General features: G+C 43.3%; 1 protein-coding gene across 4 annotated transcripts in view; it reads right to left on the bottom strand.

The window, feature by feature from the left end:
• Window positions 1-6957: 6957 nt before the first annotated feature.
• Window positions 6958-26702, bottom strand: part of Rhoh (ras homolog family member H) — a 42831-nt gene continuing 23086 nt past the window's right edge. For all 4 annotated transcript variants that reach the window (XM_063240722.1, XM_063240720.1, XM_063240721.1 and 1 more), the window contains one exon: window positions 6958-10369. In XM_063240722.1, the coding sequence (XP_063096792.1) occupies window positions 9599-10174 (576 nt within the window). In that variant the 5' untranslated portion in view covers window positions 10175-10369 and the 3' untranslated portion in view covers window positions 6958-9598. The remainder of the gene's footprint in view (window positions 10370-26702) is intronic.

The raw sequence follows: 26702 nt of genomic DNA, 5'->3' as shown, positions 1-26702 counted from the left end.
TTGGTCAGGATATTCCTGGGGTGGTTAATTAATTAATGGTCAGCTTGATTGGGGAGCGCTCCGTGAACTGAGTCAGCAAGTTTCTGAGTGTGGAACACCCACTTACTGAAGCTAGTTGTTGGAATGCCGTGAAAGAACGAGAGGAAACAATTTTATGCTGCTTCCCCTCGGAAGAGCTCTGTTGCTGCTGAATGGCATTACAGCTGCTTTTCAGAGAAGCTTCAGTCTTGGCCTTTGCCCAAGATAGCTGTGTTCTCGTGCGAGGAGCTCTGCTCTCCACCTTTGCCTTGAGCCTCTCTTCTGGTTCTTGGCACAGTTTCTTGGGCTTCCCGCATCAGCCTCTCAGCCTGCCTGGCTCCTAGCCTCCCTTCAGTCTTCCAGTGTGGGCTCCTCGGCCTCCTGACACGCACTTGTGCAGGACATCACCAGGGGACCCAGACCCTCGGCTGGATTCTCCAGATCTCTTGCATGCTTCCGCAGCTGACTCAGTGGGCAAATACTGTAAGCTAGTCTTGGAAATTTCTGTGCCCTGCATTAAATCTGTTCCTGCAAACACTGACTACAGCAATTCTTATTGTGTTTCTGATATCCTTTATTCTTTGCAGGGTTTAAGAGCATTGTGTTTGAGAGAAAGTTAAGAAATATATTAGATAGAGTCTGGGGATATAACCGCAGCACAAGTGCACTAAGTTCAACTTCTGGTACAAAAAAATTATGTATATATATATGTATATAAAAGGACGTAGCAGTTAGAAGTTTTATTTCAAATATAGTGTAGATGCTAATTCTGGATTTAATTTTTCAGATTTAACTTCTTTTCTGGATCTGGTGGTAGCTCAATAAATCCCATAAGCCTGTGTAATAGTTTAATTATATAAAACTTAAAACTCTTTTGTTATTTTATAACCTATAATAATGTGTTTGTGCGCCTTTTAAATCAATTGCAATAACTTTGCTAAAATACTAACACACTAGTAAAAGTTTTCCTAAACAGAAAAGAAATTCCCTTCCTTCAATCTTTTCCATTTGTTGAAGAGAGATACAATCCATATCCATATAATCCAATCCACCTAATGCGTGCTTTGTCGGTCACACAGCTATAACAAGATATCTTAATCCAGGTCATTGATTGAGACTAGGTTCTGGTAGAGTCTATTCTTCATAGAAGAGCCTTCTTGCTGTATGTTTGCACAGTGAAGGGGCAACAGTAAAAGAGGCAGACTTCTTTAATCCTCTTTTATAAGGACGCTAATCTTAATCACCTCTGAAAGACCTCACTGTTTAATGTGTGCACTACATTACAGTCTAACATGAATTTGAGGGGATACCCATATTCAGACCATCGTCTACTTAGCCTACTACATTAATGGGTGCAATTTTTTTTTTATTGTTCTCATTACAAGAATAATAGTGATAGCCAGGGCTTGGAATAGGAAGACTCACTTCAGGTCAGTAACCTGAAGTGTGTTTGACTTGGCCAATCTAAGTTACCTACTTTTTACTCTTTCCCAGAGACATCAGGGTGAAGAGGAAACAGAGAGCATGCAGCCACCTGATCAAGCACAAATTCTCACCCCACAGCGTGAGTTGCGTGCATATGGATGAATCATTTTGCCTGCTGAGCCTTAGCTGCCTTACCTGCAAAATATAATCAGATATAATGCAGAGCTTTGTGCTGTGTCATGTGAGACAGCACCACGAGGTCACGGCAGTCGTTCTAATAAGACATGGAAAAGCACTTTGGAAAACCTCACAGCATCATGCAGACAATGACCACAAGGGTTGCTTCACTTATGAAATGTCCCACGTTTACAAAGACAGGTTAGGGCGGCACAGGCTGCAGAGACTGAGGGAAGCCGAGGTGAAAGGGGAGGAGGAATGTATGTGAGACGTGCACATGCTTTTTCTGGGGCTCTCTGAAAACTTTCAGAGATATCTTCAGTCCAAATCCTCAGTAAATCTTTCAGTTCCCAGACTGTTGGTCCACCATGCAACAGCTGCTCTAGGGTTAATGCTGGTGCCTCGCCTGGATCAGACTCCTGTCTCTTTCAGTCAGTGTGAAAGCTCTACAGGCAGATGGGAGCACCTCGAGATGCTTTTTTGTTACTATTGTTTTTTTTGGCAGCTTGGCCATTGGCCAGCACATCCAGCTGCTTTGAGGGGTGGGCGCTACTGAACCAGGGCTTTCCAGGTCCAGGCTGTTGGAACATGCAAGGTACAGATTCTTGGAATCGCTCTGCAGTTTGTGACAGGCAAGCTTTTGACTTGGAACCCTGACTAGACCCCAAGTTCTAATCATTTCCTTCCTTCTATCCAGAATTCGTTGGAAACCACTCACCTCATTACTACCCCGCTTCTGTGAATCGAGTCCGTTTCGTATTCCAGGCAAGTTTGCTCGTCTGTTTCCTGAAACAAGCTTCATTCAGTCATCTCTGACAGGTGGACAGACAGATGGACTCCCCAGCCATCTCCTGGAGGCGTCTGGGTAACACGGAACCCTGAGCACTGTGCAAAGCGAGTGCTATCTTGGCCAGGAGGGAAAAGTTGAAGCCTGCTTTCTTTTTCACAGGATTGGTTGTGTTAAAAGCAGCCCACAGATGCACTCAGTCAACCTCAAACAGATCACCCCTGCTCCTCTCCAGCTACCAAATATTCTGTCTCCTTTTCTCTGGTTTTCCTTTAGCACTAAGCATTCATCCACATTGATCTTATTTGTTTCTTTATACAGTAATCACCTGCACACCTGTCTCTGTCTGGTTCTAAGATCCACAGAAGCACGAGCTTTGGCTCTTTGCAGAGTTAGAGGCTAAGAAGCCAAGGCACAGTGAGGGAGACGGACACGGGAAGGGAAACAATGTGGCAAGTGCCAACTTGGAGATAAGAAATGAGCCCAGCCCTTGTCCCAGCACCGGCTGAGTGTTCTGCTTCACTAAACCAACCCGTAGAGAGCTAAGGAGCCTGGTAAACATGACAGAGACCGGTCACCCCTGATGATAAGTGGTCCTCTCCGTACAGTGCCACTTGGCGCCTGTTTGTGCTAACAGGAGAACTATGGAGAATAGATTCCTGTGGGAGAAAAACTAATTTATGAGAAGTGAACGAGCAAAGAACCCAAGATCTTCTCTACTTAGAAAACTTAGAGAAATAACACCAAGTAAAAGTGCTAATAAGAGTCAGGTGGTTTGGCTTCGTCACTGGCTTGGGAGGGTTTGGACAGATCTGCTGACGACCTCAAGACCTCAGTGTCTTCATCTAAGAGTCCTTGCAGTTCTGAGGTGCAACAATCAAAAACTACAGCTGCTGGACGGGGTGACACACATCTGTCATTCCAGCATTCTGGAGACTGAAGCAGGAGGATCACAAATTTGAGTATAGCCTGAGAACTTAGTGATTTAGTTAAGACTCTATCTCAAAATTAAAAATTTTTTAAAAAGAGTGGGGATGCAAGTCAGGGTAAAACCCTGGGTTCAGTCCCCAATACTGAAAACAAAACAAACAAACAAAAGCTATAGGGGCCATTTATTGAGTACTTACTGTGTATCAGACATAATACAGCCTTATCTGAATCCTTTCTTGTAATGCTTACTCCCTTCTGATATTATTTTCACTGTTTTACATGCAAGGAAACTGACACACAGAGCCGGCCGTTGATTTACTCAAGGTACAGAGCCAGGGAGTGACTGACACAGGAGGCAAGGTCAGGTGATGTGGCTCAGAAACTGAACTTTTTAAAAGGGTTGTATAAATTATATCCTGCGCACCAAAAAGCATATGTGTAAGAATATCTTGAGGAATAAATAAGAATAGGAAAGAGTTAATGAACCTTCAATTGCTGATGTCCCGAATTGAGGAGCCAAACATTATCAATGCCCCTCACACTTCTGCTCAGTCACACACTTTCCTCCCTGGGAAGCGGTCACCCACTTAAATGCTGTGTTAATCCTTCTTGTGTTTTAACCCTAAATACTGTATCATTACATTCTATTCACATTTCTGAACCTCATACAAATGGAATAATACTGCCTGATTATTTTTCCACTTGCTTTTATGATCTTCAATGTTGCCAACCTGCAACCATGTTGGTATGCATGTGGGTATGCATAGCGTGTGTTCATATTCACTGCTGCATGGTATTCTGTGTGTAACTGCACCAAATTTTGCTTACCCCCTCTTTGTTTATGCCTTGGGTTGTTTCTAGTTTTTACGATTACCTACAGCGTCACTGAGGTCCTTCTCAGCCGTGCCTTCCAGGAACTCCACGCAAGTGTATCTCAGGATAAAGGTGTATGATACACACTACTGAGTAATGCCGAAACATACCAATTTACACTTGCATGAACAGCAAATAAGAGCTCCTATTATTTTATATCCCTGTCAGTGCTTGATATCGCCATACTTTTTTTACTTCTCTTGTCCAAATAGTAGTTAGAAAATCTTATTGGTGAGTTTTGCTTGCATTTCTCCAATACACGCAAGAGCACGCATATTTTCTATTGTTCACCGATCATGTATGTTTTCTCTTCTGACAAAGATCCATTTCAGAACTGGGCGGTTTTTCTTGTTGGTTCATAGTCATTCTTTACATGTTGTGGATATTAACAGTGCTTCTTAAACATGGATGTGTCATGAGAAGACCTGCAACTTTTGAATTCTATTATCCTAGATCTGTTCTTTTGCTTATTCAGGATAAAATTAATCAACATACTTCTTTTCCAACAATTAGATGTGGAGAGTGGTATTTCTTGGCTCCAGGACATGCTTACAGTGTGTAAGTTACATTCCTTGTGTGGAGTTAGTACATGTGCATAACACATATTATTTCCTTTTGCATCCTCTCTTAGTCCCCCCTTTTCCCCCTCTCTCCATCTCATCATCCCTTTGAAAAAAAATCTACCTGCTTCCTGTTATCTATCTTTAGTTTCCTCTGGGTTCCTCATATAAAAGAAAGCATTCAATGTTTAAGCTCACATGTCTAATTTATTTCACTTAGCATTATGGTCTCAAAGTGTATCCATCTTCCTATAAATCACTCAATTCTTTATGACAGAGTAGTTCTCCGTTGTAAATGAATACCACAATCAACCTGGCTTAATTACTTTTCTCTCATTGCTGAGACAAAATACCTAACACCCAAAGTTAAAGGAGGAAAGGTTTATTTGGCTCAGTTTGTAGAGGTTTCAGTTTGTAATTGGCTAACTCCAAGGCAAGGGGGCACTGCAGAGGAAAAACAGTTCATGGCAAGCAGATGGTAGCAAAGTGACAAGGGGTGCTTTGGGCAGGTAGCACTCACCCTCTTAATCCTGGTGCACTTGATCCTAGTACTGCACCGAGAATCAATCCCAGCATCACACACTTTAAACCCAGCGCCCTCTGAAAAAGCCCCACCTATGACTGCGTGAGGCTTTCGGGTGGGGGACGCTAAACACAAACCAGAACTCCACCCAAAAATTAAGGCAGACTTTAGGTTTAATCAAGTACTCTTTATGAACTTAGATCACAAGTAATTTCTGTGGATTATCTTTTCTTGTGAAAAACCATTTAAGATCTTGTCCAGTGATTACCTTTCTTCACTTTTTCAGGAAAGCAAGTCTGAAGACAAGGAGGTCCTGACCATGGAGCTGTGCTGATCTCAGTCCACTCAAAAACATCTGCCCTCTCAGCGCTGAGGAGGGAGCAGATCCTCACAGGGGACCTATGTCCTTGGCCGAACCAAAACCACAGATGGGCCGTCCTTCTTCTCTCCCGCCCCATTCTAGGTTAAACAACACTTTGGGTTACCAAAAGGTTGAAAGGGAAGGACCAGGCTCTTCTGTTCCTTTCCATTTCCTCATTCAAAGGAAACAACTAGGACCTGAGGGTGGAAACGTGAGATACAGAATATGGTCCTAGTTTTCTAAAACATCAATTCATCATGACTTCCATCTGTCAAGTCATAGGCCATCAACCCATGGAATGACACTGAAAGGCCACGGGGTGGAATAGACAGCTTTGCAAACGATGACGTTTGTGAGCCAGGTGAGTCCGTTTCTCATTGCCAGAATGAAAATTGAGAGGGAAGGGTTACAGTCACGCTCAGAATATTTTATTTTAAAAAAGTTTTTAGGGCTGAGGAATAGTTGCCCAACATGCACACACCCCAGGGTTAGACCCCCCCCCAAAACATAAAAATAATGTTTTAGAACACAAAAAGTAAAAATAATCTTTTAAACACGGGCCCTTGGTCTGGTGGGGGGAGGGCTGTGGGCTACACAAGCTAGAAATACACCGGAGCCGCCCTACTGGGCTGCTTTGGGAGGAAGTGGGTTTTGCACAGAGCCTTAGAGTCACACGGACCTGCCTGCGCTCCTGGCAGTGCTGCTCACCTGCTGTGCGTCTTAAACTTGTCACATTACCGCGCTGAGCTGGGTTCCTTGTGTGAGAGGAGACTTCATGCAATGTGAGCCATTTACCCACCACGGGCTGCGATGATGTTCCGCTGAGCACCCAGGGCCCCCTGCATCCGAAGCACTCAGGCAGCTTTAACCAGGAGCGTGCTTTCTGGTCACTCAGCCTGACTCCACTCGCGGGATACTGCTGCTGTATTTAACTGGTCAGTAAAGAGTGACAAAGAACATTCCTAAGGATGGGAGGCTGTGTCCCCACCCAAACGCATATGTGGGGGCCTAACCCCCAAAGTGACAGTCTTAGGAGGTGGTGCCTTAGGAAGGGAATTAGGACGTGAAGGTGGAGTCCTGACAATGGGATTAGTGCTCTCAGGAGAAGAAACTCCAGAGAGATGATCCACTCCTTCACGAAGGTCACAGCAGGAAGATGGCCCTGGCCGAAACAAGCACTCTGGCCCGTCCTCAGATTGCACAGCCTCCAGAGCTCTGTAGTTTGAGCCACAACAAACTCAGTAATCTGCTGCAGCAGCCCAGACTGAATGGGCCAAAAATGAATCACTCAGCCACTCAAATCCATTCTTTAAACAAGAGCATATTTAATTTTGCTACTTGGAATGGCAAAGAGCAGACATACAATACTCAACAAAAAGTATCACAAGTATTGAAGAGAAAGAAACATATTCTTTGGTCTAGACAGGCAAAAATAACATAGGCTTGGTTAGGACATACACCGCGTGAATTTCAACAAGGTGACCCATTCTCCCTCCTTACTGCTTCGAGACAGCCAAGCCCCACTCCCTTCCTGGACCACTCTGTGGCACAGAAGCCCAATGCAGTCTTTACCCAGTTCAACTCAGTGCAATTTGATTTAGCTATGGGTCCTTCCCTCAAACTGAGATGACAGGGAGGAGACTGCCATGAGGAACTCAGAGCCCAGCAGGGGACAGAGACTGAGCAGAACGATTTCTAGCAGGTCTCTTCCGGGGTGGGATAGACTCTTGCTCTCAGGCACCAGGGTTCTCAGAGGGAACCTAGGAACTTGGCTACCAGCCACAGGCACGGTCTCATCTGTGTGGCCTTGCTGAGGTGGTGGCAAAGCCATCTGACCGTGCCCTCTGTGGCCACCCCTTCCTCCCTGGCTCACACATGGAACTCGCTCCTCTCAAACCAGGACACGGGGCCCTTCGCACGTTCAGCTGTGCACTCTCACCTCCTTCAACAAGGAAAAACCACAAGGGACACTCAGTTTTAATAAGCAGCATTGCATTTGCCTAACACACTGAACACACTGCTTGTATGTACACACACGCGCACACACACACACACACACACACCCTGGTCTTGAAACTGTGCTCGTTGTTAAAGACCTGTGTGTTGGGGACAGGGAGAGGCTCTCGGGGATGTCCGGGTGGGGGCTGAACCTCATCTCTCCCCTGCCCAGTCAGCTCTCCAGCCCTTCGGATGCCCAGCACTGAGAAGTGGCGATGAAGCTCTCCAGTCAGGAGACATTGGTGACACAGAGGCAAGGACAGTCACATGGCTGTGAGGCTGAGATGGAGGGGGAGGGCCTGAGATACCAGCTAATGACTGACCATCTACCCCAGAGCATCAAACAACCCTCCCACCAGGGGCCTAGTCCCGAATCCCAGGCCTTTTACTGGATGTGGGGGAGAAGAAAAGACAGGTGTGTGGGGAAAACATAAATCTGATTTTTGAACTATAAAGAACTGATCAAACAAGGAGTCTGAAAACCTGGTTTGGTCATTTGTGGCAGCTGCCTTGCGTCCTGTGTGTAAATGCCACAATACCCTAGAATAATAGCGTACTTTCCCAAATGCAGCTCGAGGGATCTGGGCTTTATTTGATTGGGGGAATAGATACATCTGAGGGTAATAAATGATGTATCTTCCCAACTTCTTCCTCAGGTTACACAATCATTTATAACAGATGAGCAACATCATTGCTTTTAAGCGACTAGGTAGAACAAGAGTTGCGTGTGTGTGTGTGTGTGTGTGTGCACACGCGCGCGTGCATGTGCCCCTATTTATTCAGTATTTGTCTGGTAACTTGTTAGCTAGTGGTTGCTACAGAGCTTTCTTATTCCCTGTGCTTGGGATTAGTGATTTTTGTTTTTCGCTCAGATGCTTTATATTCTTCGAAGAGTAAAATCTATAAAATTGTTTTTCCCCTTCACACACAATATAAATGTAGGCACCTTGCTCATTATTCTGATTAGATCCTCAGATCAACGAATTATTTTGCCATCCTGTTGGAATGAGGACTCATCATGCAAAACTCTGAGCCTGCCTCCTTCACAAGACCAGCAGCCACTGGCAACCACCTCGTAGAAAGCACAGGCTAAGAGCAGTGGTTTCTAAAGTGACAGTGATAGTTTCTCACTTCTGATCCAAGGTCTGCTTCGATTACGTATAGGAAGGTGAGCTCCTCCCAGAAAGGTTGTCTTTCAACTGGTCTTCACAAACGAGTGTGGAATACTTAGTGTGTAACTGAAGTTCTTTCCTTGAAAAGTAATATCATATGCCAGAAATGCTTTGTTGTAATTACAGACAAATATAACAGTAACTGTTTAAAATCATTGGAAAGTATTAAGATACGTTATTGAACTGTATTTTATATACAACTCTAAATAACAGATAAGAATGACAAGAATCAGTTCATGGCCATTTCAAAATTTGATTTCCTAGAAAAATCCAGCAGGCAAGTGGTTTCAACCAAATTCCTAGTTCAGGGGAAAATAGTAACACTACATACATAATGCAGAGCTCAACCTGGTCACATCCTTCTGACAGCAGGTTTGTTTGCAAGTATGTAACAAAAGTCTTTTCAAGTGCAAAAATGAATTATATACAAGAGCTAGATACTTGGTTATTATTTAAATAAAATGTGTCTTTAAATATGGAGCACTTGAGAAACTCACTTCACAGTCTAAAACTATGGAGGCCACTTTAGCTTTTTTAATTGAAGATGAAATATTCATTACAGCTTTGCAAAGAAGTCCTCTGATTGTGTTGGGCCAGGAGTTCACTCAAAGATATAAGTTAGTGAAAATACCATCCAGTCTCATCAGCAACTGTATCCAAAAGCACAGTCTATGTGGAGTAAGCCACAAACAGCTTGCTGTTCTCCATCTCTCCCCATGTCCATAGCTGGGTGTCCGAGTCCTTGAGTGTTGCTTGGGTGAAGGGTCTTGGACCTTAGAAGATCTTGCACTGATTGATGGAGAAGAGCCTCCGTCTGTTTCGCCGCCTGGCCTGATTGACAGCAGTCCGGACGGCACATTCAAATACCTGCTGGACCCCTCGGTTGCTGAGGGCAGAGCACTCCAGGTAGCCCTTGGCTCGCACATCCTGGGCCAGCCTCTTGCCATCCAGGGCATTGATGCAGGACGCCCTGTGGGGCCCCACCTCCCGCTGATCAGTCTGGGTGGCCACCACCAGCACCGGGGTGCAAGGCAGGTTGCTCCGGATTTCCCCGATCCACTTGTTCTTCAAGTTGAGGAAGGAGGTATGGTTGGCCACAGAGTAGCACATTAGCACCACATCTGCTTGCTGGTAGGACAGGGGGCGGATGCTCCTGAAGGCGTCGTTGCCAGCCGTGTCCCAGAGGCCCAGGCTGATCTGGATGCCATCCATGAAGACATCCACACCGGTGTTCTCATACACCGTGGGCTTGTAGGCCTCCGGGAAGGTCTCGGATGTAAAGCGCACCAGCAGTGAGGTCTTCCCCACAGCGCTGTCGCCCACCAGCACGCACTTGATGGAACTCAGCATCTTCCCAGTCTGGAGTCCTGCTTATGAGTCCAGGATCTGAGGGACAGAGCCGTCAGTGGGCTGCTGCAGCAAATGCCATTCAGCCAGGGAGATGGAGACCAAGGCGTTCTCAGGACCTCCGGCGCAATCCTCAGGGTGTCACTTCTCCCTCTTCACCAAGGGACAAGCACGTCTACTTGCAAACCTGTTCTCCCACTGGAACAGAAAGAAAAGGGGCAAGTGAGTCTTTTTTCTTCTTTTTATAGCAGGGAGCTTCCTCATTAGTTATAAATGGGGGGCCCATCTCCAAGTAGCCGCCCAGTCTCACCACCCAACTTTACCACCTCACCAAATAAGCAAAGGTCTCTGAAGGTCTCTCCACTTTCTCACCCTCAGTGCCTGCTGGTCAAGAAGCTGACTTTATCTTTCAAATCAGTCTGGTGAGAATAAAACAAGCAACTGCTCAGTTGCCACATGAAAAGGACCTCAGTTGCAAGCTGGTGTGGAGGAGGGGCTTCCACATAGTCGGGAGGCAGCTGAGGGCTCTCCCCACCCCAGCCCCCAGCCCCAGGCTGCAGTTTGGCAGATTCCAGGCCCACTGGGAGCTGCAAAAAAGAGAACTGGAACGAGAGGCAGGCGCTATGTGTATTTCCCTTCATTATCCATCAATCGCCCAGTCCAAGGTTTACAAAGAAATGTATATGGAGGCCAGAAAGTAGAAATCTGGTTATTGGCCATGCTTTTCTCCTTGAGAGTTTCCCAAAACTGACAACACATGGAATGGGTACCCTTGGATTTTATTTTATTTTATTTTATTTTTTGTACAGGGGACTGAACTCATAACTTCACACTTGCCAGGCAGGTGCTTGCGCCACTCAGCTAAACCCCGAGCTACCCTTAGAGTTTTGCATCTCAAAATCAGGCCTACCCCTGCATAAAAGAATGACTTTCAGTGTATTGCTTCAACTCTGAGCCTCAGTTTACACATCAGTAAAACTGAGAAATTTGGGGACCACTTTTCAGAGATTCGAGGACTAAAGTATTTCATTCTTTAGCATTTTAGAATGCCAGTTGTGGATCAAGAACTCTGTTAGGCTACTGGGTAAACTAAATAACTTGCATGAAGACAACTGTAGTTACCCCCTGTCACAGGACTGCATAGCTAATGGACCAAATAAAGTCTCATTTGTGTACAAGTGAGAGAGCTCTGTGTCCCCTTTGTGGTGGCACATTTTCACAAGGTCAAGCTGCACTGGGAAGGGGAGGTCTTGCGGATCAGCACCGGGAATAAAGGTTACTCAAGGTTCTTCTCCACTGGCCCTCTTCCTGACCAGTCACACAGAAAGCAGCCCTGTGGGAGAGACCTAATTCTTTAAAATAACACCCCCAATCCTCACGTGCCTTTGCAAGTCATTTTTGTCCTTGTCAACCCTCAGTCTATTTAATTATACATAGTAGCCTTTGCAAATGAGTTCATCCAATAAATAATTCACATGATTTTCATGAATTCATTCTTTTAAATATGCCACAGGTAAGTGACCTTAGGTAAGTGATTTAACCTTTCTGAGTCCTGGTTTCCTCATTAAGCTGCATGGGAAGCCGTAACATTATCTGTTTTCAGTATACTTTATTCAAAATCCCAAGTAGACAATGGACACAGCACAGGAGCTGGGAAGACAAATTTTCAGATGGATTTTTTTCTGAGAACGCACATGGGTTCCTCTCACGCAGTGTCCCTAGACAATCAACTGCCATGAAGCCTTTGAGAAGGGGCTCCATAAGGTCTCAGTCTGTAGCTCCTTAGACTAGGGACAACTTAAATATATGCATTTGTGACTCAGCCATGATCCGTTAAGACATTTTTACATTTTATTTTTACCTAACGTATCAAGATTGAAAGTAGGAAAAATAGGGGCTGGGGATTTAGCTCAGCAGCATAAGCGCCTGCCTTGCAAGCAGGCAGTCATGAGTTCCATCCCCGGTACTGATAAAAAGGAAAAAGACAAAAAAAAAGTAGGAAAAATATGCATGTATCAGAATTTGCTTATCTAAATGAAATATTTCTGATGAATTATTTACACTAAGGCCGTATTTCCTGAGTGAGGACCTGTGAAAGGGTATTAATAAGCATCGCATTAAGAACAGGGGCTTAAAGGTCAGTAGAGCTGGAACTGAACCTGAGCTCTCCAAGCAACTACCTCTGTGATAACCTTAAAGAGTTTCTTCACCTTCCTATGCCTCAGTTTCCTCCTCTACAAATCGACATAATAAAATTCACACTACAGAGCTGTTGAGAGTGTTTAGGGTACTTAAATGTGCAAGACTCTTAGCATAGTGCCTACAAGTACATAGTAAACACATAGCCAAATACAATAAGCAGTCCTTATTAATAATACTGTTAAATGATAATTACCAAATATGATAATTATTAATTATTTGGTGTAAGATTTGAAGTAGCACTAAAGAGATAGATTTCTATGGTGAAGAGTGCTCTTTATATCTTACTCCCAGAGAATTTCTACATAAAAATAAGATATTATGTGAGCAAAATTTCCATCTGCATTTTGACACTCAGTGAGTTCCAAGGGGCCAGACTAGAGAAAAACACTTGGTCAGGTAGCCTTCACTCAGTCGGGGCCCCAGTTCCCCCGACTGTATTATAGGAGATTAACTCTTTCAGTGTTACGCTAAGACCAAAGCACAAGGAGGACCTTCATTACCTCCACATATACAAAAGCAGAAGCCACTGCATTTTTCCCCAGCAGTAGGGATGGCCGATGACTTTGGTGACCTATGTAGCTCTCAGCAAATGGCCAAATATGGAGATGAGGGAGAGGAGAGGGGAACCTCAGCCAGGCTGAGCGACACCCTACACAGGCATGAGCTACTCTTCAACCGGTGACATGGATCCACACCCAGAAGATGTGGGAAGGTAGCTGCTCTGGGCCACACCTTCGGAGCGGAAGGTCAATGGGCGAGGGTTTCCTAAAGCGAGATATTCTCCCTTAAATGGTTTCTGGGTACAAAGTGAAAGCAGGTTTTCCCTGGTGCCTCACATGGAGCTAACTAGGAGGGTGCCCCAGTGGCACCTTCCCCCCCAGGGAAGAATTATCTCAGAGTCTTTGGATGGAGTCATGGTCATCTCGAATAGTGCCACCGAATGAGCCTTCAGGCTAATGCTCCGGGGCTTGAATCAGCCTGGAGTTGGTAAACCTTCAAGCCCCAGATCCTTGGAGTCTCAGTAACTCCTTTCCTTCTGCCCTTTCTCCTATTTCTGCCATTGTCACAAAAAGGCACTGCCACAGGCCACCACCATTCAGACACAGAGACACAGAGAGGGCACAGGAGACACCAAGGGGCAAAAACAAGCTTTGGGACCTCTGCCCACTCTTGCAAAAGGACGAAGGTAGACAGAGGCAGGGCTTAGTGAAGAAGACCTCCTAGCCGCCGCCTCTGAGGGCTGTGGGGTGGGGAAACCTAGTTCCCCTTAGGCGTGAATCTCAGCGCATGCTACAGATACCCACTCTGCACTGGGACCATTTCCACAGCCATTCTGTTTGATTTGCTCCCCACATCTTGCTCTTCAGTCAAACTCCAAGCTCCACTCCACTGGCCCCGCCCTACACTGGAGCCCCTACTGTGTCCCTCTAAGTCCCTCCATGTGTACTTGACAGAGTCACCATCCAAGTGCGGAATGGGGCATCTTTGTGTTTCACCCTCACTTGTAAAGCTCTGGCTTCTTCACAGGGAGCCATGAGAAGAGGGTGGAGACGATACTACAGCAGTCACTTGTGCTTTTAGTGCTACAATACTTTGCATGCATGGACGTGCTCTCTGGTTTATTTTGAGAGAAAGCCATTTTAAGCGATAGAACATAGTATAAAACTGAGGTAATTAAAAATACGATCAGGTGGCTATTATCACAGCAGGTTTGGGAGTAACTGGGCCCTAGTGGAAGTGCGTACTTCAAGATGTTGACAGAATTCTCAGCCATCTTTTTAAACAAATGAACCTACAGCAGTCATCAGCCAAGGATGGCCTGTCAACACCAGAGAATATGTTTACATGGTATCTACTCAAGACACTGAACCAAGGTCCTGCACCAGCAGTGGGCAGTTCACCCATAAGGAAGGTGATACTGTCTTGAACTGATCACATTTCCATGACCAGAAAGCCAGCTGGCTCCTCACAACCACCTCCAGCCAGCTCCTCCCTTCAGTGACCCCGCAAGTGAGAGAGCATTCAAAAGCTCTCAAGCAACTTAATAAGAGAAAAAAAGTATAACCAGCTCTCAGCTTCATCATTCCAAATTATTTCTCAGCTTTCATTCTATAATAAATGCATATATATTACTTTATCACTTTTTCAGATTTTTTTGAGAAATTTTTATTTCAGGGAAGTCTGTACCCTGGATGGTCTTGGCTGAGTTGCTTTGCCCTGTTTCAGTTCATAACTGCTCAGCTACTCCTCCTTGTGAGCAGAGTCTTGGAGTTAGTTCTAGGGTTTTCCCACAACCAACTGTATCCATGTGTGCACAGGTATGTGTGTGTGTGTGTATATATATATATATATATATATATATATATATATACACTTTTGTGTGGTCCCTGGGATTGAACCTAGGGCCTTCACACTGAGCCAGTTTTTTTTTTTTTTTTAATTTCTAGATAGGAAGCCCATAAATCACTAAATTGCCCAGATTGGCAATTTTGAAAATGTCTGATTCTTCTACTTCAGTGTCTGAAGTGGCTGGGATTATAGACAAGAATCATTGCACCAGTTTACAAGTACATTTATGAGTTACTTTTATGCAGGATGATTTTCTTAGGGAACATATTCACAAATGTACTATTATAGGGTTAATGACCCTTTTGAGACTTTTTTTAATACTTATTAAGCACCTTTCAGGTAATATATGAAATATTAATCATATATATAATTATATCACATATATAAATATATGGTTTTTTAATTCTTTTTTTTTTAAATTGCTTTACGGTGTCTTGTGAGATAGCATTCTTCAGTGGTCTAGAAAACATACTAGCAAATAAAAGTCACTGTGTCAAGGGAGATAACCACAGGGACTGGGAGGACCTAGAACCTTGCCCATGGCCACACAGAGAAGAAATCACAGAGGCAAAGTTTAGAGCCAGAGCCTGACCCCGAAGCACTGGCAGCTCCTTGCATGGCCCACATCCTTAAATCCCAGGGCCCTCTCCAAGGCCTTTAAATACTGCAGGGCTCCCCAGACAGAGCCATCTTCAAGATTTCTCCTAGCCCTTATCTCCAACCAGGTACCTATTCCTATTCTCTTCCTACAAATAAACCTGTCCTTGGTATTTTAGAGAAGGTACTAGTTCCATAAGTGTGTTCAGTTTGGGGACAAACCTTCAAGGGGTACACCTGAGGTGTGTTTGGCTTCTGTGTGTGTATTAACTTTCAGTAAAAAGTATTCCTAACAGTAAGATACTGAAGCTGCATGCGGGTCACATGCCTGCAGCCTCAGTTACTCAGGAGGCTACAGCAAGAGAAGGACTTGAGCCCAGCAGTTCAAGACCAGCTTGGACAACACAACGAGACCATGAGTCAAAATAAATAAGCTACTGCCTTCACTGTAGATCTCTGTAGAGTAATTTTTTTCTTGTTTTATTTTGCAATTTCACTGATTCTCAGTCCCACTTTAATAATTCCCCCAGTGAACTGCTAACTGCTACAAATAATCATGAAATTCCCCCTCAAAATCACAGAAGCCATGTTGGTTGGTTTATTTTTATACATAGATCATCTCTGTGCCAAAAATCTTGTTCTGAATGTTCCCTTGCAAGACGCTGATTGCAACTTTTAAGAACCGTTCTCCAGAGTCGAGGGTCTAAGTTGTATCCCTCAGCCTAGAAGACAGTTAACCCTATCATGGTTGAATTAAAATAGAGCATCACTCAGTAAACTCTGAGGCCTCCCTGATCTCAGCCTTCCAAACCTCAAAGCTTCCCCTAGACAGGAACCTTCCCCTCTGTTCATCAGGAGCCCAGACCTGAGCAAGACCCCTGAGGAGCTGGGTATTTCCCATGGTGCTGGCAGAAGAGCCAGGCAGAGTTCAGGTGTGCCAAAGGGGAGGTTACCTTATGACAAGGTCATCCCTTCCCCAAGGAGTGGGGGTGGCAGACAGATGGCAGTAAGGACTGTCTTCCTCTTTCATGAGCTTTACCATGGAATATTTAGCTGGAAATGTGTCCTTTTCTAAGTTATGACAAAAGCTAAGAATAGGTACTGCATATATCAACTGTGATTCTGATCAAAATCCTTTTTTAAAAAAACAGCACAGGAATCTGTTAACTGAAACAGGAAAGGGTTTCCTGGGCTAAGTGGGGCAGCAGGTTTCCCAGGGTGCGGTGCATACCGCAGAACTCCGCAGATGCAGAAGCCTAGCAAGCTACACCGACATGCAGAGGTGGCTTGTCCCTGGGTCCCGCGGATTCTTATTTTCTTCACCTTGCTTATGTGCATTTAAGAAGATGTCTACAACAAGCATGCTGCGTTTTGTTTGGTTTAGAAAAAAAAAAAAAAAAAAAGGAGATGGTTGAGGAGGTCCCTTGAAGCTGCAGAGGATTTCTGTGAAAACACATAGGGATTTTTGACAAAATTTTCTGTCCTGATAAGTTGCGTTCATTTAAAATTCATAGCATTTTCTGCAGTTGGTGGTTGGTTAGTTGGTTTATCAGTTGGTTTTCTTAGTTGTAGGACTGAACTCCAGGCCTTCAGACCGAGTTATATTCTCAGTTGTTTTTTTTTTTTTTTATCTGTTTTAAATTTTGAGACAGGGTCTCACCAAGTTGTTAAACTACCCAAGCAGCTTGCAATCCTCCTGCCTCAGCCTTCCAGAGTATTGGGATTACAGGCATGCACTAACACATTCAGTTCATTTTTTAAAATTCATTTCACCCTCTCCTCTTTGGAAAAGAAACAGGCAAAGCTGATAAGTTTGCCTCCTGTGAAGGTGAACACAGTTATCTTCAGCTCTAACACCCCTTTTCTTTCTTTTTCTTTCTCATACAAGAGTTTTTTTTAAGTGTGTTTTATATTTTCTTAAATATTCAAAAAATTGGAATACATCATGGGCATTAAACGACATTAAGAAACTATTGCGAATTATGTTAGGTGACAATCACTTTGTGGACACTGGTTAAATACTAATTGAAAAATCCAAAATCCGAATCTAAGATGATCCAAAATCTGACATTTTTATGCAGATTATGTAGATTTAGGAAGGGGATCTCAGGATGGAGAAGCTGAGGCAGGAGGATCACTGTGAGTTCAAGGTCAGCCTGGGCTACATAAGCAAGTTCAAGGCCAGCCTGAACTACCTAATGGGACCTTATCTCAAGCAAACAAATAGTAACAAACGAAGAATAGAGCCTGCCTGGAAAAGACAAGCCTCAGCCTGGGTAAGGATCACAAAGGAGCAACTGTGCTGTAGTCGCCGAGTCTCCTGCACCTCAGTAAGACGTGGTGTCTACTCCCGAAAAGGAACGGCCACCTGTACAACAAGTTCCTGTCCAAGGATGCTCTTCAATTACTTTGCAATTACCTAAACTCTTTCCTGATGGTGCCTTTAGCTTCACCAACTTGCCTTGGCCCTCTGCTCTAATTCTGCACAATTAGCTGTTTGCAAAAGAGCAAAAAGTCATAATGAAAATAAAAAGAAAAGGAAAGGAACTCAAAAGTGAAAATGTAGTATTAACCACGCGAAACTAGCTCTCAACCCAAAGTACCTCCAATAGTGAGGAGACCCTCTGCCTGGGGGGTGGGGGTGGTAATCTCTTTTTTTCTGAAAAGGTGTGGGGAATGGGGAGTTTTTGTTTTAGGATTTAATGTTTTCCCTTAGACTAAAAGTGGCTTCTTGCCTGATCTTGGTATGTAAACATGAAATCTGTCTGAGGCCTGGACTGATCGCCACGAGTCCACGATGCCTCCCAGCTCTAAAGCACCATTTATGACAGCAAAAACCACAGTTAGGGGTTCCCCGGCCCCTCCCCAGAGCCCACTCCCTCACTTATCACTCGGGGAGCCCTGGGTGGGGACAGGGCCTCCCTCTCATTTGCTGGCTGATCACACGGAACGTGACCTCCCCATTCCGGATAATTAACCACTCTGCTTGTTTTTCCTGAACCCTCTCTTCAAACCTTATTTCCTGATGTAAGAATGGTACATCCCCACTACAAAACATCTCAAAAACATAGTAGTCTAAAGGAGAAGGCAAAAGCCACCTACTACCAAACACTAAATATTAATGTGCTTTTTCCTGTTGGGTTTTTTTTTCCAGTACTTGACTTTTCTCCAAAACTAAACCACACCTCATGTAAGTGCAGTTTCTTGCTTTTTTCATTTAGTGTTTGTATTGTAAACATTTCCTGTATCAAAATTCCTCCAACATAATTTTCCTGATTACATAACATTTTATTATATGAATGCAATACCATATAGTTAACCAAATGCCTAACACTGGGCACTTTAATTTTTCTTAATTTTACTATAACATTAAATGAAAAGCTTCCATTTGATTTTGTAATAACTATTTCTCAAGAATAAATAGATATGAATGCAATTACTAGATGAAAAGAGAAGAAACATTGGACCAATGTATTTAAATTGCATGTGACTTTATCATTTCATCACATTCATTTATCAACTATTACTGGATATAATATTTGCCAATTTGATTTGTTTTCATTTACAACTGGTAAAAATTCAAATTATCTCTTCTCTTTCTTTATCAGGTATTACTTTTTTTCTTTTGCAACTCATCTGTTTTACCTACTTTTCTCACAAGATGGCCATCATAATCTAATGATTTTTAAAAATCTTTTTAGAGCTTAAAGATCAAGCCGGGCATGATAATATACACTGTAATCCTAACACTGGGGAGGCAGAGACAGGAGGATCATTGCAAGATCTAGGGCCAGTCTGGGCTCCATAGTGAGTTCAAGGCCAGCCTGAAATACCTAGAGAGACCCTGTCTCAAAAAAAAACAAAAACAAGGCCTAATTAAAAATAGAGATTAAGGATGTTAATCTTTTTGGGGTTGAATGTGTTTCAGAAATTTTTAGTATTTATTTATTGCCCATGTGTTCTGGGAATCCCCCATATTCCTGGCACTCCCCTACCTCAGAGCAACCCCCAAAACAATCTGTAAAGCAGCTGTCCCGGCTGTGGAAAGAAACTCAGTTTGTGAAGATGTTGAAAGGTCATCTAACCCAGCCCACTCATTTCCCCGTGAGGAAACCAAAAGCTAGAGAGAAGTGGTTTCCCTGCGCGGGCCAACTGGAGGCCCAGAAATGGAAGCCGCTGAGTCAGCACACTTTCCGTCCCCACAGGATCTTCTCCGAGGCGTGCACTTCTCCCTGTGACAGCCTACACTTCATCTCTGCAAGACTGGCAGCACAAAGCCCGCATCCCTACGAGCAGATCTCCCAGATTACCACGGCATAGCAATCAGTTTTGCAGGCCCTGGCTTTCACGTATCTGTGTTCTTCAAACAACGGTTCCATTTCACATTGCTTTCTTCCAGAGAGACCATCTCTTCAGGAGCAGCCATTAAGCGGGCCAACATTCTCTGGAATTAGGGTAAACCTGCAGCTTATAACTTGTTCAAATGATAAGAAGCAGTCAAGGTGTTTTGTTCTGTAGACGTCACCCAGAGCAATGAATGGAGCGAGAAGATTTCGCGCTGGTCTCAGCAAGCAAGACTGCTGATTGGTAAAGAGCCCTGAGAGGGAGTCAGAGCTGGACGGGGGAGAGACCCTCATCTTCCTCACTAACCAGCAATACAACCCTGGCAAGTCACGGAACTGGAGCGGCAAAGTGGGCACAGTGATTTACAATCCGCAGGATGTGTGGGTAAGGGCACCAGTAAACACTGCCTTTGCCAGATATTGCTTTAAATGCTGTGTGAAGATGATCTCATTGCATCATGACCACACTACATGGTCGGCACCACTCCTGTTTCATTGAATGGCTGCAGAATTGAAGGCACAAAGAAGTTGCGTGCTATGACAAGATGGGGTCAGAACTCACCATTAGCCCCTTCCCTCCTGCCCCATCCTCTCTTGAGAAAGCCAGCCTGCCCTTTAATCTCGATAAAACTAAGCACTTCAAAAATAAAGGCACGAGGGAAGGAGACATTTTTCATCTGACAGGTGATCTCTGTGATGTCTTTGTTACAACATAGCTGATTTCTAACAGCATTTGGAAGACTTCTTCCTGGAACACTTGCATACACCAGTGGTAGATGTGTAAAAGATCTCTCTCTGGGTAGAGAGTGACTCCACAGAATCCAGTGGCATGTTTTTGAAAGCAGGAGCTGGTTACTTTTAAACCTCTTTTGTCTGTATGATAAAAATATTTTCAGGAACAATCCTTATTTTCCTGATTCAATCTTTAGCAAGTGACAATTTATAAGACAAATCTTAAATTTAAAAGTATTATTCAAATTAATAAAAATACTTCATGTATGAACTGAAGTTTGCATTTGCTGGTTTCAAATAATTATACCTTTCAGTCTATATTTGCTTCACTGTTGAAATACAAAACCCTAAGCTGTCACACAGAACAACAGTATTAGAGAAACTTGAGTTCTGTTCCGTGGTGTCCAGGGACTTTGTGGTGCCATTATCCCTTTCTAACTGAGCGTACAACTCAGGATGTGTAGGGTCTTAGGGCTGAGACGTAAACTGCCCCCAAAGTTGTCATGGAATCTAAACATACCAGTTAGAACTCAGCTCTCACTTTACCTCTACCAGTGCATGGTAATAATGCAAAACAGATACATGTTGGTTTTGCTATTGTTTTAAAATTCTTTACAAGTGATATTATTCCCTTATTGTCAGGTACCACCCCAACTTTTATGCCCAACCATTATCTACCAAAATCTTAAATGCGCGTGTCTTTCAATCAACAATTCCAATTCTTGGAACATATTGTCCTAACACACAAGCAGTCAAGATGTACCACTACTGCAAAGGTCATAACAGCAAAGAAGGAACTAGAAATAACTGAAAGGACCATTAAGAGGCAGTGGTTTAAGTTAATTATGCTCCATTCATTGACAGAGACTAATATAGTACTAAAAAGAATTAGGGTCAGCCTACATGTACCCTAAGCAGATTAAACAGTAAATTACAAATTCATAGAAGTCTGGAAAAATGACAGACTATACACCTTTAATTGGCTTTAAACGAATCCTACTTTTTAAAAGCCTGATGAGACAAAAGATACTAAACAAAATCTTCATACAGCTTAGACTAAGTTTTGAGGCTTTTGAACAATTTTTCAAAATTTGGAACTCAGTGTTTTCTCTATAAAAGAAACCATATTATGGGGCAAAGTAAAGTAAAGACCACATGGAAACACAGTGGTGCACTGTAGAACTTCATCATAATAAAACCCCGCACAGCAGAGACCTCACAGAATAAAATCCGAAATTAGAGAAAAACAACATTCCATAGATCAATTACCTTGCTCTCAGTTAAATCTCTTTTGTGTGTGTGTGTGTGTGTGTGTGTGTGTGTGTGTGTATGTGTGTGCATGTCTTTTTCATTTTTATCGGTACCGGGGATCGAACTCACGACTGCCTGCTTGCAAGGCAGGCGCTTATGCCGCTGAGCTAAATCCCCAGCCCCTCTCAGTTAAATCTCACAGGAAAAAAAAATTTGGAGGGGCAAGCGCTACAAAAGAGAGCAAGTTCAAAATAATATGATCCTGATTTCTTAATAAAAATAGAGAAGAAAACAGATCGACAAGGTGCTGACCACTCTCCTACTGATAGGAAAGCCTTTTCTGTTATGCCTGTCTATAGTCTCTAAATTTCCTTCGTAAATATATAGTATTTCTATAACAAAAAATTATGAAAATAAAATCTTGTGATCTTCTGTAAAAGAAAATATAAATTCATCCTGTAGCTGCATCCTGGAAAGAAGAAACATACGCTAGGGCGGGGGGGGGGGGAGACAGTCATTTCTGAGAGAATGGAGCAGGAGGTCAGGATGGACCCTGATTGATGACGTGACCTTGAACAAGTAAGTCCAGGACCTCCCCCGCCCCACTGCAGTCTCCTCATCTGTAAGGTGAGCGGGTCTCACAGGGTCTGGAAAGCTCCTTCTTAATCTGGGAATCTTCCCAGCAGAGTTGGGTGTGTGTTTGTTTGTTTTGTGAATTGAACTCAGGACCTGTGTTTCCCAGGCAGGCAATGTGCTACTAAGCTAACCAGTGAAGCTCTTTCAACATTCAAAATTTTTAAAAACAGAAAAAAAAACCCACAACAATTTAAAACAGAGACACACAGTTTGAATTGTGCGCTGATCAAACTGTACAGTGTGCTAGAAAAATTCCAACAAAAGTGGTCTCTTATGGAATAGAAATTAAGCCCTTTGTTAGGAAACAATTGGGCTTGATTATGAAAACTTTTCCCGTCTTGTCAGTGAGAACTAAAACAATCATGTTGGTTGCAGTCTTAAAGATCACCTAACTCTGCCCCCAGATTTCTGTCGCTTGACCACCAGATTAGTCACTTTTGCCACATCTCCAAACTAACAAACTCTTATTTACTTGATTTAAAAAATCAATCTTGGGGCTGGGGATTTAGCTCAGCGGCTAGCAGGCAGTCGTGAGTTCGATCCCCGGTACCGACAAAAAGAAGAAAAATGACCAAAAAAAAAAAAAAAATCAATCTTAAATGAACTCACACAGCTTATTCTAAGCAATCAAATGAATGAAATCGTAGATTTTTTTCATTTTTTTTCTGAAGCCACTAAAAAAAGATGTAATAATTTAAAATCTAGTGCTTTTTAAATGTTTGCCCTAAAAAAGTCTTGCCTATCACCATTGATATATATTGTGCTTAAGAAATAGAGGTCTAATCCAATCTTCGAGTTTCCAGAACAGAAAACTGACACCCAGAGAAACAAGCCTGTTCCCTAAAGACTCAGATGCATTTGGGAAGGCCTTCTGTCTCCTTTGGTTTAATTTGTTCCACTTTCACTCTTTTGTTTACTGGTCTTTCCACAAAATATTCAGCTTGAGTGTCAGTAAGTAGACAAATAATTCTTGAGGTAGGCTAATGCTGCTCTCATGTGTTGATGGAGGCAAAACATGAGGTTTGATGATCATCTCTTGATACCAAGATGTAGTAGCAATGAATCATTATTGCATAAAGGCAGCATTCTGTTTTGTGGTCCTTGGTATATTGTTTTGCCAAAATAAAGCTCTGTCATACTCTACTGCCACTGCCAATTTAATATTATCTATTGTTGAAACAAATAAAAGCCTTACTGAAAAAACATGCAATGATCCATCTCATCAATCACTTAAAATTCCATAAACAAAGCTCATGGACATTTTCCCTCTTATTTTACAAAAAATACCAAGTAATTTTACTTCACTGCTATTTTGATAGCAAAAAATTAGACCGTTACCTAGTAAACAAAACTACTCTAAATTCATCTTTTGACCATTCAAAGTCAAATTTAAAGAACATCTAAAAGTTTTTAATATTTGAGATTCCAAGTAATCAGCTTTGGTCTAGCGAGGAAAAAAGCTACATTTTCTATGATCATGTGGTAATATCCACTTACAGCAGGCTGTGTTTTCCACCCCAACCTTCCTTCTGAAGGAAAAAAAAAATATTTCAAATATACTTTTAAAAGCTATCCTTTTAAAAATGTCAAGAAAGCTAAAAACATAGCAAAGAACTATCAGGCTATGACAAAAGAACTCAGTGAGACAAGTGACATTTGTAAGCTAGAAGTAACAGGGATGAAACATGAAAAAAATAAATAAATTACTGTTCTGATGGCTTCCTGGCCAAGAATGGTAACGTCGAAGTGCAGTTTGCCCAGGGTAGAGAAGCGAACAGTGCCCAACTTATGCACCTTAACTGGGACCTTGTGGGGCACACCACCAGGGTGATGAGAGGGAGAAGCAAGCCCACTTCTTCCCCACCCCAAAGAACTGGAGAGGCCTTATTGGAGAGGGAGGAAAGCTGTACTTGAAAGATGCTGGTGCACCTGAGTACCTGAAGCCCATGCAAAAACTGTCAAGGACACTACAGAGCCCACAAAGCCACTATTTTTCTCATCTTACGGTACATGTTACCACCTAAAGCAGGAGTGACCAGGGTGGAAGGGAGATTGCTTTGGTGTTCAGAATCAGTAGTCTCCTCCTCCACCACCCTCAGGATTCCAGCCAGACCCCCACGCCTGAAAATTCCATTGCCTAATGAAAGGAACCCCAGTGACTATGCACACTGCAGTTTGGAAGGAAATGGGTCATCTTACCAGGCAGTTTCCACCTTTATAGGTATCCAGCCCCGGGTATTTTGTTGCAAAACCAGAAAACAGACTAATACACCACCGTCAAAGTACCACCCCTAGCCCCACCCACTGACCAAAGTTCAATCAGGAGACCAAAGAATTGCATGGCACCCAGCAAAAGCTCACAGTGCTCTGTGTTTTGTGCATCTAGACTTTTAAAACAAGAGAACCAAAGGCAAGAACACTACAACCAAGAGGCGGTTGTCCCAGGATTACATAGTTGAGAGCAACTATTCTTACCTCTTCTCTCTTCAGTGAGTGTTTCATTTCCCAAATTTTGCTAGCCTGGTGCAAAATGAGTGTGTGAGTGTGTGTGTCTGTGTGTGTGTGTGTGTGTGTGTGTGTCTGTGTGTGTGTTATAATTTCAGAAACTAGAAGAATAAGACTCACAACTTAGTATTTTTCAAGGTCCGAAGACACTTTGCAACTATGGAATTAACTGTCTGTGGGTAAAAAAACACCCTCCTCCCTGCACGTGATGCTGTACAGAGCTGCCTTTCTGCATCACATGGAAAGTGCATTATCTCTTTTTCTCCATCTAATGATTTTCTCCTGGCTGAATTCCAGTGTCTTCTCAACTGAGTCATCATTTCTCTTTATGCGTGAAAGAGTCTTCTGAATCCCTCGTTTTTCAGAACTGCAGATTAGAAACCTGTCAAGACCCTCACAGCACTTTCCGTGATCTGGAATCCAGAGGCCCAGACTGAGGGAGCCCACCCCAACAGGGAGGTGGCAAGGAAGCAGCTCCCTGGCATCAGCTTCCCAGTCTAGCAGCTGTCGCCGTTCCTGGATAAGAACCAAGGAAGTCCAATCCTTAGAGTTTGGAGCCAGTAGGCACAACAGAGGTCTGGCAGGGGACAGCCTTGCAGAAGGAACCCTTCCACCTGTGGTGGCAGCAAGGGAAATAAAAAGCCTCTCCCAACCAGAGTCATTCACCAGGGAGCGGGTCCCTCCTTTCTCCACATTTGTTGAAATGCAAATTATCCTTGAAAGGTCAAGCCTTTAAAAAAAGAAAAAACTACTTTCCACATTTATGTGAATATGTTTCTAGTCTTGTTCTCTCAAAGCCATTTTTGATTAGAGGAAGAGGAAGTTTCAAAATTAAACAAAACACATCCATATACAAAAGTGAGGCATTGGAAAAGAAATTTTGGGGGTATTAATCCCATTCTCTGTGCCAGCCTCATTTAAGTCTGGGACCCTCCTGAACTGCAGTAGTCACCAGTTTCCTACAGCTTCTGGATTGATCGTGTTATTCATCAGAACTCTCAGTAACAGCAATGATGCAATCCAACCTCCAACCAAGCATTGCATCTCAGTGACACAGTGGCAGAGCGCAGATGCTGTAATGGGAACTGGAGCAAGCTGAGGAACTGCGATCCAGAGACCAGGGTACGGGCCAGGACCAGCTGGCTCACAGCACTGATCAGACGTGGGGGGCGAGGAGCCAGGGATTTGGCTCAGTGGCATTAAGCGCCTGCCTGACAGGCACGAGATTGTGAGTTCAATCCCCAGTAACCCCCCACACACAAAATTAAGTGAGATGCAAGGAAGCATTTGGCAATTTATGCACTGCATTTCTTCCCACCTCATGGCCCTTGGAGTGTTATTCACAGCCTCAGACAGAAGCCCATGCTCCCCAAATTTGATCCTCAAAATTACTCCGGCAATTGCTAAATCTGAGTGTTGGGCATTTAGGGATCCATTTTACTATTTTTTTTTCTGGGTGTGTTCAAAATCTTTTTAAGTAAAGTAACTTTTAAAACAATCAATGTCCTAGCTTCCCCAAAGGGAACCCCCTACCTTTTTACTGTCTTCACAGTACGGGAGATTGAACTGATTGAACGGGGACCTTTGCACTGAGCTGTGTCTCCAGCCCCTTCTCCAATTTATTTTGGAGAAAAGGTCTTGCTGAGTCACTAAAAAGTTCCTGCTGAGCTCAAACTTGCAGTCTTCCTGTCTCAGCAGAGGGCAGGATGCCTAGACATCTTTTCCCTCTTAAAGGCACATTCTCGATGCCTTTTGAAACAGCAAGCCCGAGCATAAACACATATCCAGTATCCCCTACACATCTATTTTTTTTCTAATTTATTCTCCAAACAAAGTCTTTCTTTCTTTTAAACTAAATTTATTTGCTTATTTGAAATTCAACATTTAGCTGGCATCTGTTATTTTCATTTATGAGA

Source organism: Cavia porcellus, unplaced genomic scaffold (genome assembly GCF_034190915.1).
Source record: "Cavia porcellus strain 051 isolate PalLab524CR breed Dunkin Hartley unplaced genomic scaffold, mCavPor4.1 scaffold_30, whole genome shotgun sequence".
Classification (NCBI taxonomy): domain Eukaryota; kingdom Metazoa; phylum Chordata; class Mammalia; order Rodentia; family Caviidae; genus Cavia; species Cavia porcellus.
Note: the sequence above shows the minus strand (reverse complement) of the source record. Positions and strands in the feature narration are given on the sequence as shown.